The following is an 18,540-nucleotide window of genomic DNA, read 5'->3' as shown; positions in this document are numbered from 1 at the left end:
CTGCCTTCATGCTGTTTACATTCCAGTGAACTGAGACATCAAGGAAAAATAAGAACAATTCAAGGAAGACACAGTGCGTCAGTACGGTGCAGGGGAACGCAAGGTGAGTAGTGAAATCCTAGTCCTCTGACGCCTACAAAACCTAATCCCTAATCCCTAAATTCTTCCGGGTCACTGTCGGGTTACCCTCCTCCTCCCACTCCGCCCACGGCCCCACCTTCGGGCCCTGGCCACGCCCACGCTCCTGACGTCAATTTTCCAAGCCCTGGCGTGTCGACCTGGCCTATGGAAAGCCGCAGGCCCGCTCGAGCCCCATTAAGCCCCGCCTCGTGAGTCGACGCGTGGCGACGGCGATGGGGCCGTGGGGTTGCGTGGCGCTGCGGCTCGGGGCGCTGCTGTGGCGCCGGGCTTTCTCCCCGGGAGTGTGGCCCGCGGCGGCCGCGGGGCTCCGGCTTCGGCTGCTGTTCGTGGGGCGGCTTCCGGTGGGACCGACGCTCGGCAGGGTCTGCCCGGCCCCCGACCGAGCGCGCGGCCTGCACGGCGGGCCGGGCCTGGAGGAGCGGGCGGAGGGAACCGCCGGCGAGGGGCCCCCGGAGTCAGGCACCGCAGGTACGGGCGAGGAGGAGGGAGCCGGGTCCCAGCTAAAGAGGCTGAGTTCCTCTCTTTTTGCATTTCTCGTGGGGTCACAAAACTCCTACAGAGCAGAACTGGAAGGGACTGCAAAGGTTGTCGGCACCAACTTTGCATTTCAGAGTGAGATCAAGAGATGGACTGAAGTCTCCCAAACCCCAGGCGTCTGTCCGAACGGCCACGTCGGACCCTTGGCATCACAACCTCACCGTCCTCATCCCCCTTCACACTCTGTCTAGGGTTCCGAGAAATGGACTTGTCGAGAGTGTTGGGGCGTGAGGATTCTGAGGAAGAGCCAGGGTCTGGGGGCTCAGGGCTGCGTAAGAAGCGCTAATAGGAGATGGGGCCAATTTAAGAGCCTCTAAGTATTGTAAGCTTTTAGAAACTTGAGAGGTGGTAAACAGATCACACCTGTGAAAGGATAAAGTATGAGAGGGAGAGGTTAGCCACTAGGGCCCTGGGAGTCAGCTTTAGAACTGGAGAGAGCTGTTAAGTCCACAGGCTGTAATACACCACGGTGAAGAGCTGAATATCTAAATCTCTAGAGGAAAAAAAAAACAAAAAACGGTTTTCACAGATAACGGTTGTTACATAACCCAACTGGCATCGTAAGAAAACCTTGAGAGTTCAAAATGAGAACTGCTGTTAAAGTTTTAACCCTCGGATTGGTAGATTTGGGGCCACACACTTACTCAGCTAGTTCTGAGTTTATCTCTCAAATGAAGGTTGTGGACTGATACTACCCAAGAGCCCTTCCAGTTCACAGTTCTAGTTCTGTGACCCTTTATGGCTGGAATTCAATTTAATATGCCCCAAGATATTACCACCTCCCCAAATTGTGCTCCTGTTTTCCTCTCTTTTTTTAAAATTATTATTATTAACCTTTTTTTTTTTTTGGCTGTGTTGGGTCTTTGTTGCTCCGCATGGGCTTTCTCTAGTTGAGGCGAGCGGGGGATACTCTTTGCTGTGGTGCGCGGCCTTCTCACTGCGGTGGCTTCTCTTGTTGCAGAGCACGGGCTCTAGGCAGGCGGCCCTCAGTAGCTGTGGCGCACGGGCTCAGCAGCCGTGGCTCGCAGGCTCTAGAGCGCAGGCTCAGCAGTTGCGGTGCACGGGCTTAGTTGCTCTGCGGCATGTGGGATCTTCCCGGACCAGGGCTCGAACCCGTGTCCCCTGCATTGGCAGGTGGACTCCCCACCACTGCGCCACCAGGGAATTCCCGTTTTCCTCTCTTTGTATAGCAATTCTCTGCTTGAGCTGTGTTACTCATTTCCTCAGGTACTAGAACAGAAAGCCATCGTTGCTGATGTCTGGTTCTTCTTGCGTGTGCTAATAGGAAAGGATGTGTGTGGTGGCTGTCTGTGACCTGCGCACCCTTCCCATAAGTTGAGCAGTGCTGTATGAAAGCAGTGCCCAGCTTCAACTTCCAGGAGGCCTGAACACCTTCATGGAGGAGCAGTTTCGCTGTCAGCTGCCCGCATCTCTGGGTGCATATCGTGTCTGTCTTTACTTGGCCATCTGACATAAGCAAATCTTTATGCATTTCAGATCATACTGGTCCCAAGTTTGACATCGATATGCTGGTTTCACTTCTGAGGCAAGAAAATGCAAGAGACATTTGTGTCATCAAGGTTCCTCCAGAAATGGAATATACAGATTACTTTGTAATTGGTAGTGGAACTTCCACTCGACACTTACATGCCATGGCCTACTACATTGTGAAAATGGTAGGATGCTTTCTTTTTCTTTGGAACCTTTAACTTAATGGAATAGTGTCAATGCATCAGGCGGAAGAGCAACATTTAAAAACTAAACCCTTCACATAAGATTATATAAGAAGCCCAGATTTTTAGAATTTGCATGAGTGTTTTATGTTCTTTGATAGTGAAAGTTATGGGGACCAATATCTAGCCTTAGTGGGTCAGGATATTTTACATTCTTGTCTCTTGTGACAAGAAAAATAATACAAAAAAAAACTACCTGAGGCAGGCTAGAAGGCAATATAACCCAGAGGGATTTCTAGAGCAAAACTGTCCAGTGTGACACCCACTAGCACCATGTGGCTATGTAATTATAAAATAAAACTAAAAATTCAGTTCTTCAGTTGTACTAGCCACATTTCAGGTGCTTGGTGGCCCCATGTGGCTAATGGCTACCATACTGGACACAACTATAAAACATTTCCATAGTTGCAGAAACTTCTATTGGGTAGTGCTGGCCTAGAGTTTAATTCAAATGTTTGAGCATGTCCAGTGTTCCCAGGCACGGTGCTGGGTATTGGGAAGACAAAAATGAAAAAGATCAGTTCTTGCCCGCCAAATTCACAGGTCTAGTTGAGGAAAGAGAAGGCAGTTCATTTTCCAACTAGACTGAATAGGAATCAGAATGAGGAAGAAAGTGTACTTGGAAGCTGATTCTGCTACCACTCTAGAGGGGAACATACTTCTTTCACCCTGTTGAAAATTGGTCAGAGAGGGGACAGTAAGACGAAAAGAATAGCTGGGATTGCCTAGAGAAGAGTGGTAAAATAGGGGACTGAGAACAAAACCCTGGTGCAACATGGCGGAACAAAGGAAGATTCAAAAAGAGGGGGTAGTTGGAGAGACTAAGAGAACTAGGAGGGCATGGAGGAGTTAAAAGGCAGGATCCTAGGGTCTCTGTCAGATGTAATAGTAAGACAGAGTAAGTAAGACTTAGAAGTGACCATTGGACTTGGAGATATAAAAAGAAAGATTTTTCAGAGAAAGTTTCTGTGGAAGAGCAAGGGAGGGGAATAGAAATTCCTTTTGCAAAAATTTTAGATGAGGGAGAAAAATGCAAGGTCAAGAAAGTTTTGTTCTTGTTTGTGGTAAAATATACATGACAAAACTGAACATTTTAGCCATTTTTAGGTGTTCAGTTAAGTGACGTTAATTACATTCACATTGTTGTGCAACCATTACCACTATCCATCTCCAGAACGTTTTTCTTTTTTCATCTTGCAAAAAACTACACATTAAACAATAACTTCCCATTCTTCCTTCCCCAGCCTCTGGCGTCCACCATACTGCTTTCTGTCTCTGTGAATTTCACTACACTAATAAGTACCTCCTTGAGCGGAATCATACTCTAATTTTCCTTTTGTGACTGGCTTATTTCACTTAGCATAATATTTTTCAAGGTTCATCTGTGTTGTAGCATGTGTCAGAATTTCCTTCTTTTTAAGACTGAATATTTTAATGTATGTATATACCACATTTTATCTTATTCACCCATTGGTGGGCATTTGGGTTGCTTCCACCTTTTGGCTATTGTGAATAATGCTGCTATAATCATGAGTGTAGAAATATCTGTTCAGATCCCTGCTTTTAATTTCATAAGTGGAATTGCCAGATCATGGTAATTCTGTGTTTAATTTTTTGAGGAACCATCACACTTTTACACAGTAGCTGTACCACTTTACATTCCCACCAGCAGTGCACAAGTGTTCCAATTTCTCCACATGCTCACCACTTGTTATTTTCGTTGTTTTCTGGTTTGTTGATAATATTGATAGTAATCCTAATGAGCGTGAAGTGGTACCCTGTTGTGGTTTTGATTTGCATTTCCCTAAATTAGTGATGTTGAGGATCTTTTCTCATGGTTATTAGCCATTTGTGTACATTTGGAGAAATGCCTATTCAGGTCCTTTGCCCGTGTTTTAATCGAGTTTGTTTTTTTATTGTGAAGTTGTAGGAGTTCTCTGTATATTCTGGATATAAATCCCGTATCATCTATGTGATGTGCAAATATTTTCTCCCATTCTGTAGGTTGCCTTCTTACTCTGTTGATTGTGTCCTTTGATGCACCAAAGTTTTAAATTTTTCTGCTTTTGCTTTTGGTCTCATATCCAAGAAATCATTGCCAAATCCAATGTCATGAAGCTTTTCCACTGTGTTTTCTTCTTTTTTTGTGGGGGGAGGATTACTTTATTTTTTTATTTTTATTTTTTTGAATTTTATATTTTTATACAGCAGGTTCTTATTAGTTATCCATTTTATACATATTAGTGTATATATGTCAATCCCAATCTCCCAATTCATCACACCACCACCCGCCCCCACCACTTTCCCCCCTTCGTGTCCATACGTTTGTTCTCTACATCTGTGTGTCTATTTCTGCCCTGCAAACCAGTTCATCTGTACCATTTTTCCAGATTCCACATATATGCGTTAATATACGATATTTGTTTTTCTCTTTCTGACTTACTTCAATCTGTATGACAGTCTCCAGCTCCATCCACGTCTCTACAAATGACCCAATTTCGTTCCTTTTTATGGCTGAGTAATATTCCATTGTATATATGTACCACATCTTCTTTATGCATTCGTCTGTCGATGGGCATTTAGGTTGCTTCCACGTCTTGGCTATTGTCAGTAGTGCTGTAATGAACATTGGGGTGCATGTGTCTTTTTTGAATTATGGTTTTCTTTGGGTATATGCCCGGTAGTGGGATTGCTGGGTCATATGGTAATTCTATTTTTAGTTTTTTAAGGAACCTCCATACTGTTCTCCATAGTGGCTGTATCAATTTACATTCCCACCAACAGTGCAAGAGGGTTCCCTTTTCTCCACACCCTCTCCAGCATTTGTTGTTTGTAGATTTTCTGATAATGCCCATTATAACCAATGTGAGGTGATACCTCATTGTAGTTTTGATTTGCATTTCTCTAATAATTAGTGACGCTGAGCAGCTTTTCATGTGCTTCTTGGCCATCTGTATGTCTTCTTTGGAGAAATGTCTGTTGAGGTCTTCTGCCCATTTTTGGATTGGGTTGTTTGTATTTTAATATTGAGCTGCATGAGCTGTTTATATATTTTGGAGATTAGTCCTTTGTCCGTTGATTCGTTTGCAAATATTTTTTCCCATTCTGAGGGTTGTCTTTTCATCTTGTTTGTAGTTTCCTTTGCTTTGCAAAAGTTTTTAAGTTTCATTAAGTCCTATTTGTTTATTTTTGTTTTTATTTCCATTACTGTAGGAGGTGGATCAAAAAAGATCTTGCTGTGATTTATGTCAAAGAGCGTTCTTCCTATGTTTTCCTCTAAGTTTTTTTTTTAAATTTATTTATTTATTTATGGCTGCTTGCTGGCTTTCTCTAGTTGTGGTGTTGCGGTGCGTGGGCTTCTCATTGCGGTGGCTTCTTTGGTTGCTGAGCACGGGCTCTAGGCATACGGGCTTCAGTAGTTGTGGCTCGTGGGCTCTAGAGCGCAGGCTCAGTAGTTGTGGCGTATGGGCTTAGTTGCTCCGCGGCATGTGGGATCTTCCCGGCCCAGGGCTCGAACCCGTGTCCCCTGCATTGGCAGGCGGATTCTTTACCACTGCACCACCAGGGAAGCCCCCTCTAAGAGTCTTATAGTGTCCAGTCTTACATTTAGGTCTCTAATCCATTTTGAGTTTATTTTTGTGTATGGTGTTAGGGAGTGTTCTAATTTCATTCTTTTACATGTAGCTGTCCAGTCTTCCCAGCACCACTTATTGAAGAGACTGTCTTTTCTCCATTGTATATCCTTGCCTCCTTTGTCATAGATTAGTTAACCATAGGTGCGTGGGTTTGTCTCTGGGCTTTCTATCCTGTTCCATTGATCTATATTTCTGTCTTTGTGCCAGTACCATATGGTTTTGATTACTGTAGCTTTGTAGTATAGTCTGAAGGGAGTCTGATTCCTTCAGCTCCATTTTTTTCCCTCAAGACTGCTTTGGCTATTCGGGGTCTTTTGTGTCTCCATACAAATTTTAAGATTTTTTTGTTCTAGTTCTGTAAAAAATGCCATTGGTAATTTGATAGGGATTGCATTGAATCTGTAGATTGCTTTGGGTAGTAGAGTCATTTTCACAATGTTGATTCTTCCAATCCAAGAACATGGTATATCTCTCCGTTTGTATCATCTTTAATTTCTTTCATCAGTGTCGTATAGTTTTCTGCATACAGGTCTTTTATCTCCCTAGTTAGGTTTATTCCTAGGTATTTTATTCATTTTGTTGCAGTGGTAAATGGGAGTGTTTCCTTAATTTCTCTTTCAGATTTTTCATCATTAGTGTATAGGAATGCAAGAGATTTCTGTGCATTGATTTTGTGTCCTGCAACTTTACCGAATTCATTGATTAGCTCTAGTAGTTTTCTGGTGGCATCTTTAGGATTCTCTATGTATAGTGTCACGTCATCTGCAAACAGTGACAGTTTTACTTCTTCTTTTCCAATTTGTATTCCTTTTATGTCTTTTTCTTCTCTGATTGTCGTGGCTAGGACTTCCAAAACTATGTTGAATAATAGTGGCCAGAGTGGACATCCTTGTCTTGTTCCTGATCTTAGAGAAAATGCTCTCAGTTTTTCACCATTGAGAATGATGTTTGCTGTGGGTTTGTCATATATGGCCTTTATTATGTTGAGGTAGGTTCCCTCTATGCCCACTTTCTGGAGAATTTTTATCATAAATGGGTGTTCAATTTTGTCAAAAGCTTTTTCTGCATCTATTGTGATGATCATATGGTTTTTATTCTTCAGTTTGTTAATATGGTATATCACATTGATTGATTTGCGTATATTGAAGAATCCTTGCATCCCTGGGATAAATCCCACTTGATCATGGTGTATGATCCTTTTAATGTGTTGTTGGATTCTGTTTGCTAGTATTTTGTTGAGGATTTTGGCATCTATATTCATCAGTGATATTGGTCTGTAATTTTCTTTTTTTGTAGTATCTTTGTCTGGTTTTGGTATCAGGGTGATGGTGGCCTCATAGAATGAGTTTGGGAGTGTTCCTTCCTCTGCAATTTTTTGGAAGAGTTTGAGAAGGATGGATGTTAGCTGTTCTCTAAATGTTTGATAGAATTCACCTGTGAAGCCATGTGGCCCTGGACTTTTGTTTGTTGGAAGATTTTTAATCACAGTTTCAATTTCATTACTTGTGATTGGTCTATTCATATTTTCTATTTCTTTCTGGTTCAGTCTTGGAAGGTTATACCTTTCCAAGAATTTGTCCATTTCTTCCAGGTTGTCCAATTTATTGGCATAAAGTTGCTTGTAGTAGTCTCTTAGGATGCTTTGTATTTCTGCAGTGTCTGTTGTAACTTCTTTTTCGTTTCTAATTTTATTGATTTGAGTCCTCTCCCTCTTTTTCTTGATGAGTCTGGCTAATGGTTTATCAATTTTGTTTATCTTCTCAAAGAACCAGCTTTCAGTTTTATTGATCTTTGCTATTGTTTTCTTTGTTTCTGTTTCATTTATTTCTGCTCTGAACTTTATGATTTCTTTCCTTCTGCTAACTTTGGGTTTTGTTTGTTCTTCTTTCTCTAGTTCCTTTAAGTGTATGGTTAGTTTGAGATTTTTCTTGTTTCTTGAGGTAGGATTGTATTGCTATAAACTTCCCTCTTAGAACTGTTTTTGCTGCATCCCATAGGTTTTGGATCATCGTGTTTTCATTGGAATTTGTCTCTAGGTATTTTTTCATTTCCTCTTTGATTTCTTCAGTGATCTCTTAGTAACGTATTGTTTAGCCTCCATGTGTTTGTTTTTTATGTTTTTTTCCCTGTAATTGATTTCTAATCTCATAGCTTTGTGGTCAGATAAGATGCTTGATATGATTTCAATTTTCTTAAATTTACTGGGGCTTGATTTGTGGCCCAAGATGTGATTTTTCCTGGAGAATTGTCCGTGTGCACTTGAGAAGAAAGTGTAATCTGCTGTTTTTGGATGGAATGTCCTATAAATATCAATTAAATCTATCTGGTCTTTTGTGTCATTTAAAGCTTGTGTTTTCTTATTAATTTTCTGTTTGGATGATCTGTCCACTGATGTAAGTGAGGTGTTAAAGTCCTCCACTATTATTGTGTTACTGTCGATTTCCTTTTTTATAGCTGTTAGCAGTTGCCCTATGTATTGAGGTGCTCCTATGTTGGGTGCATATATATTTATAATTGTTATATCTTCTCTTGGATTGATCCCTTGATCATTATGTAGTGTCCTTGTCTCTTATAACATTCTTTATTTTAAAGTCTGTTTTATCTGATATGAGTATTGCTATTCCAGCTTTCTTTTGATTTCCTTTTGCATGGAATATCTTTTTCTATCCCCTCACTTTCACTCTATGTGTCCCTAGGTCTGAAGTGGGTGTCTTGTAGACAGCATATATATGGGTCTTGTTTTTTTATCCATTCAGCAAGCCTGTGTCTTTTGGTTGGAGCATTTAATCCGTTCATGTTTAAGGTAATTATTGATATGTCTGTTCCTATTACCATTTTCTTAATTGTTATGGGTTTGTTTTTGTAGGTCCTTTTCTTCTCTTGTGTTTCCCACTTAGAGAAGTTCCTTTAGCATTTGTTGTAGAGTTGGTTTGGTGGTGCTGAATTCTCTTTTGCTTGTCTGTAAAGCTTTTGATTTCTCCGTGGAATCTCAATGAGATCCTTGCTGGGTAGAGTAATCTTGGTTGTAGGTTCTTCTCCTTCATCATTTGAAATATATCATGCCACTCCCTTCTGGCTTGTAGAGTTTCTGCTGAGAAATCAGCTGTTAACCTTCTGGGAGTTCCCTTGTATGTTATTTGTCATTTTTCCCTTGTTGCTTTCAATAATTTTTGTCTTTAATTTTTGTCAATTTGATTACTATGTGTCTCGGTGTGTTTCTCCTTGGGTTTATCTTTCCTGGGACTCTCTGTGCTTCTTGGACTTGGGTGGCTATTTCCTTTCCCACATTAGGGAAGTTTTCAACTATAATCTCTTCAAATATTTTCTCGGGTCCTTTCTCTGTCTCTTCTCCTTCTGGGACCCCTATGATTGAATGTTGTTGTGTTTAATGTTGTCCCAGAGTTCTCTTAGGCTGTCTTCATTTCTTTTCATTCTTTTTTCTTTATTCTGTTCCATGGCAGTGAATTCCACCATTCTGTCTTCCAAGTCACTTATCCATTCTTCTGCCTTAGTTATTCTGCTATTGGTTCCTTCTAGTGTATTTTTCATTTCAATTATTGTATCGTTTATCTCTGTTTGTTTGTTCTTTAATTCTTCTAGGTCTTTGTTAAACATTTCTTGCATCTTCTCGATCTTTGCCTCCATTCTTTTTCTGAGGTCCTGGATCATCTTCACTATCGTTATTCTGAATTCTTTTTCTGGAAGGTTTCCTATCTGCACTTCATTTAGTTGTTTTTCTGGGGTTTTATCTTGTTCCTTCATCTGGTACATAGCCCTCTGGCTTTTCGTTTTGTCTGTCTTTCTGTGAATGTGGTTTTTGTTCCACAGGCTGCAGGATTGTAGTTCTTCTTGCTTCTGCTGTCTGCCCTCTGGTGGATGAGGCTATCTAAGAGGCTTGTGCAAGTTTCCTGATGGGAGGGACTGGTGGTGGGTAGAGCTGACTGTTGCTCTGGTGGGCAGAGCTCAGTAAAACTTTAATCCGCTTGTCTGCTGATGGGTGGGGCTGGTTTCCCTCCCTGTTGGTTCTTTGGCCTGAGGCAACCCAACACTGGAGCCTACCCGGCTCTTTGGTGGGGCTAATGGCCGACTCTGGGAGGGCTCACACCAAGGAGTACTTCCCAGAACTTCTGCTGCCAGTGTCCTTGTCCTCACGGTGAGACACAGCCGCTCCCCGCCTCTGCAGGGGACCCTCCAACACTGGCAGGTAGGTCTGATTCAGTGTCCTATGGGGTCACTGCTCCTCCCCCTGGGTCCCGATGCGCACACTACTTTGTGTGTGCCCTCCAAGAGTGGAGTCTCTGTTCCCCTCAGTCCTGTTGGAGTCCTGCAATCAAATCCCACTAGCCTTCAAAGTCTGGTTCTCTAGGAGTTCCTCCTCCCATTGCCGGACCCCCAGGTTGGGAAGCCTGGTGTGGGGCTCAGAACCTTCACTCCAGTGGGTGGACTTCTGTGGTATAAGTGTTCTCCAGTTTGTGAGTCACCCACCCAGCAGTTATGGGATTTGATTTTATTGTGAGTGTGCCCCTCCCACCATCTTATTGTGGCTTCTCCTTTGTCTTTGGATGTGGGGTATCTTTTTTGGTGAGTTCCAGTGTCTTCCCGTCGATGATTGTTCAGCAGTTAGTTGTGATTCTGGTGCTCTCGCAAGAGGGAGTGAGCGCATGTCCTTCTACTCCGCCATCTTGAACCAATCTTATCCACTGTGTTTTCTTCTAAGAGTTTTATAGTTTTAGGTTTAATGTTTAGGTCTTTGGTATTCAGTTAGTTTTTGTAGATGGTGTCAGATAAAGACTCCAACTTCATTCTCTTGCATGTAGATAATCTAGTTTTCACAGCACCATTTGTTGAAAGGACTGCCTTTCCTTATTGAATGGACTTGGCACCCTTGTAGAAAAATCATTTGACCATATGGGCTCTTTATTTTATTCCCGTGGTCTATAAGTTTATCTTAATCACTGTTTTGATTACTGTAGCTTTGTAGTAAGTTTTTAAATCAGGAAGCTTGAGATCTTCAACTGTGCTCTTCCCTTTCAAGATTGTTTTTGGCTATTTGGGGTCTCTTTAGATTACATATAAATTTTAGGATGGATTTTTCTATTTGTACAAAAAAAAGTCACTTGGATTTTGATAGAGATTGATTGTTTTGAATCTGTAGGTAAAGTCTTAACAATATTGTGTTCCAATTCATGGATACAGAGTGTCTGCTTATTGATGGCACCTTTGCAATGCTTTCTAGTTTTCATTGTGCGAGTTTTGCTTCCATGGTTATGTTTATTTCTAAGTATTTTATCCTTTTTGATTCTATTGTAAATAGAAATATTTTCTTTTTTAAAAAAATTTATTAATTGATGGCTGAGTTGGGTCTTCGTTGCTGCACGCGGGCTTCCTCTGGTTGCAGTGAGTGGGCTACTCTTCGTTGTGGTGTGCAGGCTTCTCATTGCGGTGGCTTCTCTTGTTGTGGAGCACAGGCTCTAGGCGCACGGGCTTCAGTAGCTGTGGCATGCAGGCTCAGTAGTTGTGGCTCGCAGGCTCTAGAGCACAGGCTCGGTAGTTGTGGTGCATGGACTTAGCTGCTCCGCGGCATGTGGAACCTTCCGAGACCAGGGCTCGAACCCATGTCCCCTGCATTGGCAGGCGGATTCTTAACCATTGTGCCACCAGGGAAGTTCTCTAATTGTTTTCTTAATTTCCTTTTCAGGTTGCTTATTAAGTGTACAGAAACGCAACTGATTTTGGGGTTTTGATCTAATATCCTACAACTTTGCTGAATTCATTTTTTCTAACAGGTTTTTTTGGGTGCAATCTTTAGGGTTTTCTTTTCTTTTTAAAAAAAAAAAAATAAATAAATAAATTTATTTATTTATTTATTTCGGGCTGTGTTGGGTCTTCGTTGCTGCTTGCAGGCTTTCTCTAGTTGCGGCGAGCAGGGGCTACTCTTTGTTGTGTGCAGGCTTCTCATTGCGGTGGCTTCTCTTGTCGCGGAGCACGGGCTCTAGGCATGCAGGCTTCAGTAGTTGTGGCTCGCGGGCTCTAGAGCGCAGGCGCAGTAGTTGTGGCGCACGGGCTTAGTTGCTCTGCAGCATGTGGGATCTTCCTGGGCCAGGGCTCGAACCCGTGTCCCTTGCGTTGGCAGGCAGATTCTTAACCACTGCGCCACCAGGGAAGCCCTAGGGTTTTCTATGTATAAAGGTCATGTCATCTGCAAACTGAGACAATTTTATTTCTTCCTTTCCAATTTTGTTACTTTTTTCTTTTCTTTTCCCTTGCTCTAATTGCCATGGCTAGAACTTCCAGTACTGTGTTGAATAGAAGGTGGCAAAAGTGGGCATTCTTGTGTTTTTCCTGATCTGAGAGGAAAAACTTTCAGTTTTTTGCCGTCAAGAATGATGATAGCTAATCGCCGTGGGCTCCTCATGTATGGCTTTTATTACCTTAAGGTAGGTTTTTTTTTTTTTTTCCTTATCTCTGTTGAGTCTTTATCATGAAAGGGTATTGAACTTTGTCAAATGCTTTTTCTGCATAAATTTGAGATGATCCTATGGTTTTCGTCTTTCATTTTGTTAATGTGGTTTATTACATTGGTTTTTTCAATTAATTTATTTTTGGCTGTGTTGGGTCTTCGTTGCTGTGCGTGGGCTGTTTCTAGTAGTGGCAAGTGGGGGCTACTCTTTGTTATAGTGTGCAGGCTTCTCATTGCGGTGGCTTCTCTCGTTGCGGAGCACAGGCTCTAGGCGTGTGGGCTTCAGTAATTGTGGCACGTGGGCTCAGCAGTTGTGGCTCATGGGCTCTAGAGCACAGGCTCTAGTAGTTGTGGCGCTCGGGGTTAGTTGCTCCATGGCATGTGGGATCTTGCCAGACCAGGGCTCGAACCCATGTCCCCTGCATTGGCAGGTGGATTCCTAACCACTGTGCCACCAGGGAAGTCCCTACATTGATTTTTTCATGTGGAATCATCCTTACATTCCAGGAATAAATCCCATGTGGTGTTGTTGATATATAATTCTTTGAATGCGGTATTGAGTTAGGTTTGCTAGTATTTCATTCAGGATTTTTCTATCAGTATTCATCAAGGATATTGGTGTGTAGTTTTTTCTTATAAGGTCTTTGTCTGGTCTTGGTATCAGGTTAATGCTACTCCCATAGAATAAGTTAGAAAGTGTTCCCTCCTCTTCAGTTTTTTGGAAGAGTTTTAGCAAAATTTGATGTCAGCTTATGTTTAAGTATTTGGTAGAATTCACCAGTGAAGAAGCTGTGTGGTCCAGGTCTTTTCTTTGTTGGGAGGTTTTTTCCTTCCTTCTTCTCTGTGTGTTCTTTTCTCCATACCCCACCCTTTCTTTTGAGATACAGTTGTGTTGGGAGGTTTTTGATTAATGACTTAATCCTGTTGCTATTATTGAATAGGGCTATTCATACTTTCTGTTTCTTCATGATGCAGTCTTGGTAGGTTGTGTGTTTCTAGGAATTTGTCCATTTATTCTGGGTTTTCCAGTTTGTTTTGTCTCTAATGTCTCCTCACTCATTTCTGATTTTAGTTATTTGGGGGCTTATTGGTCAATTTTGTTCATCTTTTTGAAAAACGAAATCTTGGTTTCATTGATTTTTGTCTATTTTGTTTTAATTTGGTCATTGACTTCTTCCTTCTGCCAGCTTTAAGTTTAATTAGTTTTTCATTTCCTGGTTCTTTTTATTTTATAATATTTATTGGACTATAGTTGACTTACAATGTTGTGTTAGTTTCAGGTGTACAGCAAAGTGAATCAGTTATACATATATCCACTCTTTTAGATTCTTTTCCCATATAGATCATTACAGAGTATTGTGTAGAGTTCCCTGTGCTATACAGTAGGTCCTTATTAATTATCTATTTTATATATAGTGTGTATGTATCAATCCCAATCTCCCAATTTGTCCACCCCCACCCGCCTCCCCCGCTTTTCCCCCCTGGTAACCATAAGTTTGTTTTCTACATCTGTGACTCTATTTCTGCTTTGTAAATAAGTTGATTTGTACCATTTTTTTTAGATTCCACATATAAGCAATATCATGATACTTGTCTTTGTCTGTCTGACTTCACTTAGTATGATAATCTCTAGGTCCATCCATGTGGCTGCAAATGGCATTATTTCTTTCTTTTTTATGGCTGAGTAATATTCTATTGTATATATGTACCACATCTTCTTTATCCACTCCTCTGTCAAAGGACATTTAGGTTGCTTCCATGTCTTGGCTATTGTAAATAGTGCTGCAGTGAACATTGGGATGTATGTGTCTTCTTGAATTATGGTTTTCTCTGGATATATGGCCAGGAGTGGGCTTGCTGGATCATATGGTAGTTCTATATACATCTATATCTATATATCTATCTATATCTATATCTATGTCTGTATCTATATCTATCTGTATTTCTTAAGGTTGGTTTTTTGACCACGCCGCACGGTGTGCAGGATCTTAGTTCCCCACCCAGGGATTGAAGCCACACCCCTGCATAGTGTTAACCACTGGACTGCCAGGGAAGTCCCTCATATGGTAGTTCTGTATTTAGTTTTTTGAGGAACCTCCATACTGTTCTCCATAGTGGCTGTACCAATTTACATTCCCACCAACACTGTAGGAGAGTTCCCTTTTCTCCACACCCTCTCCAGCATTTATTTATTTATTTAAATTAATTTTTATTGGAGTATAGTTGAGTTACAGTGTTGTTAGTTTCTGCTGTACAGCAAAGTGAATCAGTTATACATATACATTTATCCACTCTTTTTTAGATTTTTTTTTCATATAGGTCATTACAGAGTATTGAGTAGAGTTCCCTCAATACTCTTATTAGTTCTTACAGTCGGTTCTTATTAGTTGTATATTTTATATATAGTAGTATCTACAGTATGTGTCTATCCCAATCTCCCAATTTATCCCCCCTCCCCCCTCGATAACCATAAGTTTGTTTTCTGTATCTGTGACTCTATTTGTTTTGCAAATAAGCTCATTTGTAACATTTTTTTAGATTCCACATATAAGTGATATCATATGATATTTGTCTCATTTACTTCACTCGATATGATAATCTCTAGGTCCATGTTCCTGCAAACGGCATTATTTCATTCTTTTTTTATGGCTGAGTAATATTCCATTGTATATATGTACCACATTTTTATCCACTCCTCTATGGACATTTCAGTTGCTTCCATGTCTTGGCTGTTGTAAATAGTGCTGCAATGAACATTGGGGTGCATCTGTCTTTTTGAATTATGGTTTTCTCTGGATATATGCCCAGGAGTGGGATTGCTGGGTCATATGGTAATTCTATCTTTAGTGTTTTAAGGAACCTCCATATTGTTCTCCATAGTGGTTGTATCAACTTACATTCCCACCGACGGTGCAAGAGGGTTCCCTTTTCTCCACACACTTTCTAGCATTTATTATTTGTCGATTTTTTGATGGTGCATTTCCTAGTTCTTTAAGGTATAAATTCATGTTGTTGATTTGGGAACTATTTTTTTCATGTAAGCGTATACAGCTATAAATTTTCTTCTTACTGCTGCTCTCACTGCATTCTATAACTTCATTTGTCTCAAGATATTTTCTAATTTCCCTTGTGATTTCTTCTTTGATCAGTTGTTTAAGGTAATAAAACAATTGTTTGATTTTCGCATATTTGTGGATTTTCTAGTTTTACTTCTGTTGATTTCTAGTTCATTTCATTGTGATCAGAAAATATATTTTATATGAGTTTAATCTTTGAATTTATTAAGACTTGTTTTGTTGTCTAACGTATGATCTATCCTGGAGAATGTTCCATGTGCACTTGAGAAAAATGTGTATTCTGCTGTTGTTGGGTAGAATGTTCGTTAATGTGCATTAGGTTCACTTGGTCTGTAGTGTTGTTCAAGTTCTCTATTTCCTTATTGATCTTCCATCCATTAATGCAAATGGGGTATTGAGTCTCCTATATTACTGGGTTGCTATCTGTTTCTCCCTTCAATTTTGTCAGTGTTTGTTTCATATATTTAGGAGCTCTGGTTTTTGGTGCATGTTTCTAATTGTTATGTCATCTTGGTTGGTTGACCCTTTTTATCATTATATAATGTTCTTGTCTTGTAATAGTATTTTTTTTTAACAGTGTATTTGTTGTTTTAGACTATTCATGGAATTTGCTGGGAATAGAGATTATGGGATGATAAAATCCCATTAACATTGTCATGAAAGTAGATGAGGTGGAATCATTAGAACTGAGAAGACCTAGCCTTAAAACAGGAAGGCAGCATCTGTCTCCCCTGAGAGGGAAAGGAAGCTGGGATGGACAGAAGGGATGATGTATGTGAGAAGTGGATATTGAGAGAGTTTAGGCCTGCCTCTGAGGCACCTTGGTAAATGAGTGAGGTGGCCCTGTCAGAAGGGTTTGGGCAGGAGGATTCAGGAGAGAGGTGTAGGAGGTGGGTAGGATTTAAGGGGGAAAATAGTTTCCCTGTGTTATTAAGGGGCATGGTGTAGCTGTGAGGAATGAATAAGCTAGTTGCCAAATTAAGACCGAGAAAAATATCCCCAGACCCTCAGTAAGAACAGAGATTTTCCCTATCCTCTTCCCCTTTAATATGTGATCTGGTTTTTTTCAGTACAAATACCTGAAATGTAAAAGTGAGCCTCATGTTAAGATCGAAGGGAAGGACACTGATGACTGGCTCTGTGTGGACTTTGGTAAGTTATTTTGGCACATTCTACAGATAAATATTTGATATTGCACTAATCTTGAACTATTTTCAGTTGTAAAAGGATTGAGATCTGAGTGTTTCTCCACATACATTTTTTTTTTAACTTTAGAATTTTATTTTAGTTTTTTATACAGCAGGTTCTTATCTCCGCATACAATTTTTGAAGTGTGTCTAAAATAAGTTTTCTTATAACTTAGTTGGTCTTATTCACATGTGAAATCCTCATCTCACATGGTATGTATGTGAGTTGTCATACAGGTCAGAAAGCTGGTGGAGAACAGGATGGATAACATGGGAGAGATCCCTTAGTGGTGGTGGAAGGCACCTTGGGGTACACATAACCTTGGCCGTAAATAACTCAGATAAGGTGAAGGGCATTCTAGGCACAGGGAAGGACAAGAGCAGAGGACTAGAATTTTGAAAAGATTTAACAAATTTGGGTATTAATGCATACATAGTTTCAAATTATTTCCCCAAAAGATAGTTAATACAAAGGGAAAAACAGTAACTGAAGAACTGTGAAGGGTCTGAGATTTTATCTTACCTGTAAACTAACAAGTTAGTCAAGGTTTGATGAAGCACAGTTTGTTACTCAGCAATAGCAGTAGCCAGCATCAAGCAGCATTTTTGTACCAGGGTCCCTGAGCAACACAAGACCAGATGGCACCTGCACACAAAGTTCCACGAGAAGAACCCTAAGATTAGGGTATCCACATCTTTTGTAATGGGCAGGAAGCAGGCCTGCATTTGCTCTGGTGGAAAACACTTTTTTGGCCAAGGCTGTATGTCAGGGTTTCTCAGCCTTGCCACTATTAACATTTTCGGCCAGGTAATTCAGGTGCAGAGGAATATTCTGTGTATTGTAGGATGTTCTCCTTCTCCTCTCCACCCCCCCAACTGTGAAAATCAAAAATGTCCCTGATTGAAAACCACTGCTGTAAGCACACTTGCGCTTTGATCCAGAGGGAGACAGTAGTTCTGAGAATATTTGCCAACATCCTTAAAAATAATAGTCCAGAACAAAAGCCTGTCAGTGCTTTGCTCACAGGCTGTGCAGAAATGTGATGATACCCTTGGAGGACTGTCTCCCAAGCAAAACCCATCACGAGTAATGTTACAAATAGATATCATATACCTCCTGTATGATGCACTGAGAAAAGCACAGCATCACTTCTGTGGTATTTTTGCTGGATGATGTCCACAATTTGCATTTCTAACAAGTTCTCAGGTAATGCTAATCTGGGGTTCACACTTTGAGAACCACTGTTCTAACTGTCACAGAGGTTTGTGAGATCACAAGGGTAAAGGCAAATGAACTGCTTCTTCATTGTAAGTCTTATCTGTCCTTGATAGGCAGCATGGTGATTCATTTGATGCTTCCAGAAACCAGAGAAACCTATGAATTAGAGAAATTATGGACCCTTCGTTCTTATGATGACCAGTTAGCTCAGATAGCACCTGAGACCTTACCTGAAGACTTCATTCTTGGAATAGAAGATGACACTTCATCTCTGGCTCCTGTGGAGTTTAAATGTGAATAAAATGATATGAACTGCTTTAGTCATTTCAGATTTGGATTGAGTCACTTATAACTCCTAAACCCTGCCTAGCTGGTTGTTGTCAAAACAAGTCTTACCTATGGACACTAATCCTAACTGACACATGGAAATTGTAGGTAAGTGAGCTAATTCTCACACCATGAATCAGTACATTCAAACTAAAATTAATATATTGTCTTTGTTCCTGAGATCTCAGCAGGATTTCCTGGAAGTTGCATTGGCCCCTGTGTTT

General features: G+C 40.8%; 1 protein-coding gene across 1 annotated transcript; it reads left to right on the top strand.

Annotated features, from left to right (window-relative positions):
• Window positions 1-282: 282 nt before the first annotated feature.
• MALSU1 (mitochondrial assembly of ribosomal large subunit 1) lies at window positions 283-18,318 on the top strand. The gene is made up of 4 exons (XM_061197689.1): window positions 283-609; window positions 2,176-2,354; window positions 16,654-16,735; window positions 18,103-18,318. Exons 1-4 carry the CDS (start codon window positions 354-356, stop codon window positions 18,288-18,290), a joined length of 705 nt encoding a protein of 234 aa, XP_061053672.1. The 5' UTR covers window positions 283-353; the 3' UTR covers window positions 18,291-18,318.
• Window positions 18,319-18,540: the final 222 nt, after the last annotated feature.

Source organism: Eubalaena glacialis, chromosome 8 (assembly GCF_028564815.1).
Source record: "Eubalaena glacialis isolate mEubGla1 chromosome 8, mEubGla1.1.hap2.+ XY, whole genome shotgun sequence".
NCBI lineage: Eukaryota > Metazoa > Chordata > Mammalia > Artiodactyla > Balaenidae > Eubalaena > Eubalaena glacialis.
The sequence above is the reverse complement of the archived record's forward strand: the minus strand, read 5'-3'. Positions and strand labels throughout refer to the sequence as shown.

Coding starts and splice junctions, on each gene's coding strand:
- MALSU1 (XM_061197689.1), top strand. CDS start 354: ATGGGGCCGTGGGGTTGCGTGGCGCTGCGGCTCGGGGCGCTGCTGTGG. Junction 2,355..16,653: donor CCTACTACATTGTGAAAATG/GTAGGATGCTTT, acceptor GGTTTTTTTCAG/TACAAATACCTGAAATGTAA. Junction 16,736..18,102: donor CTGGCTCTGTGTGGACTTTG/GTAAGTTATTTT, acceptor TGTCCTTGATAG/GCAGCATGGTGATTCATTTG.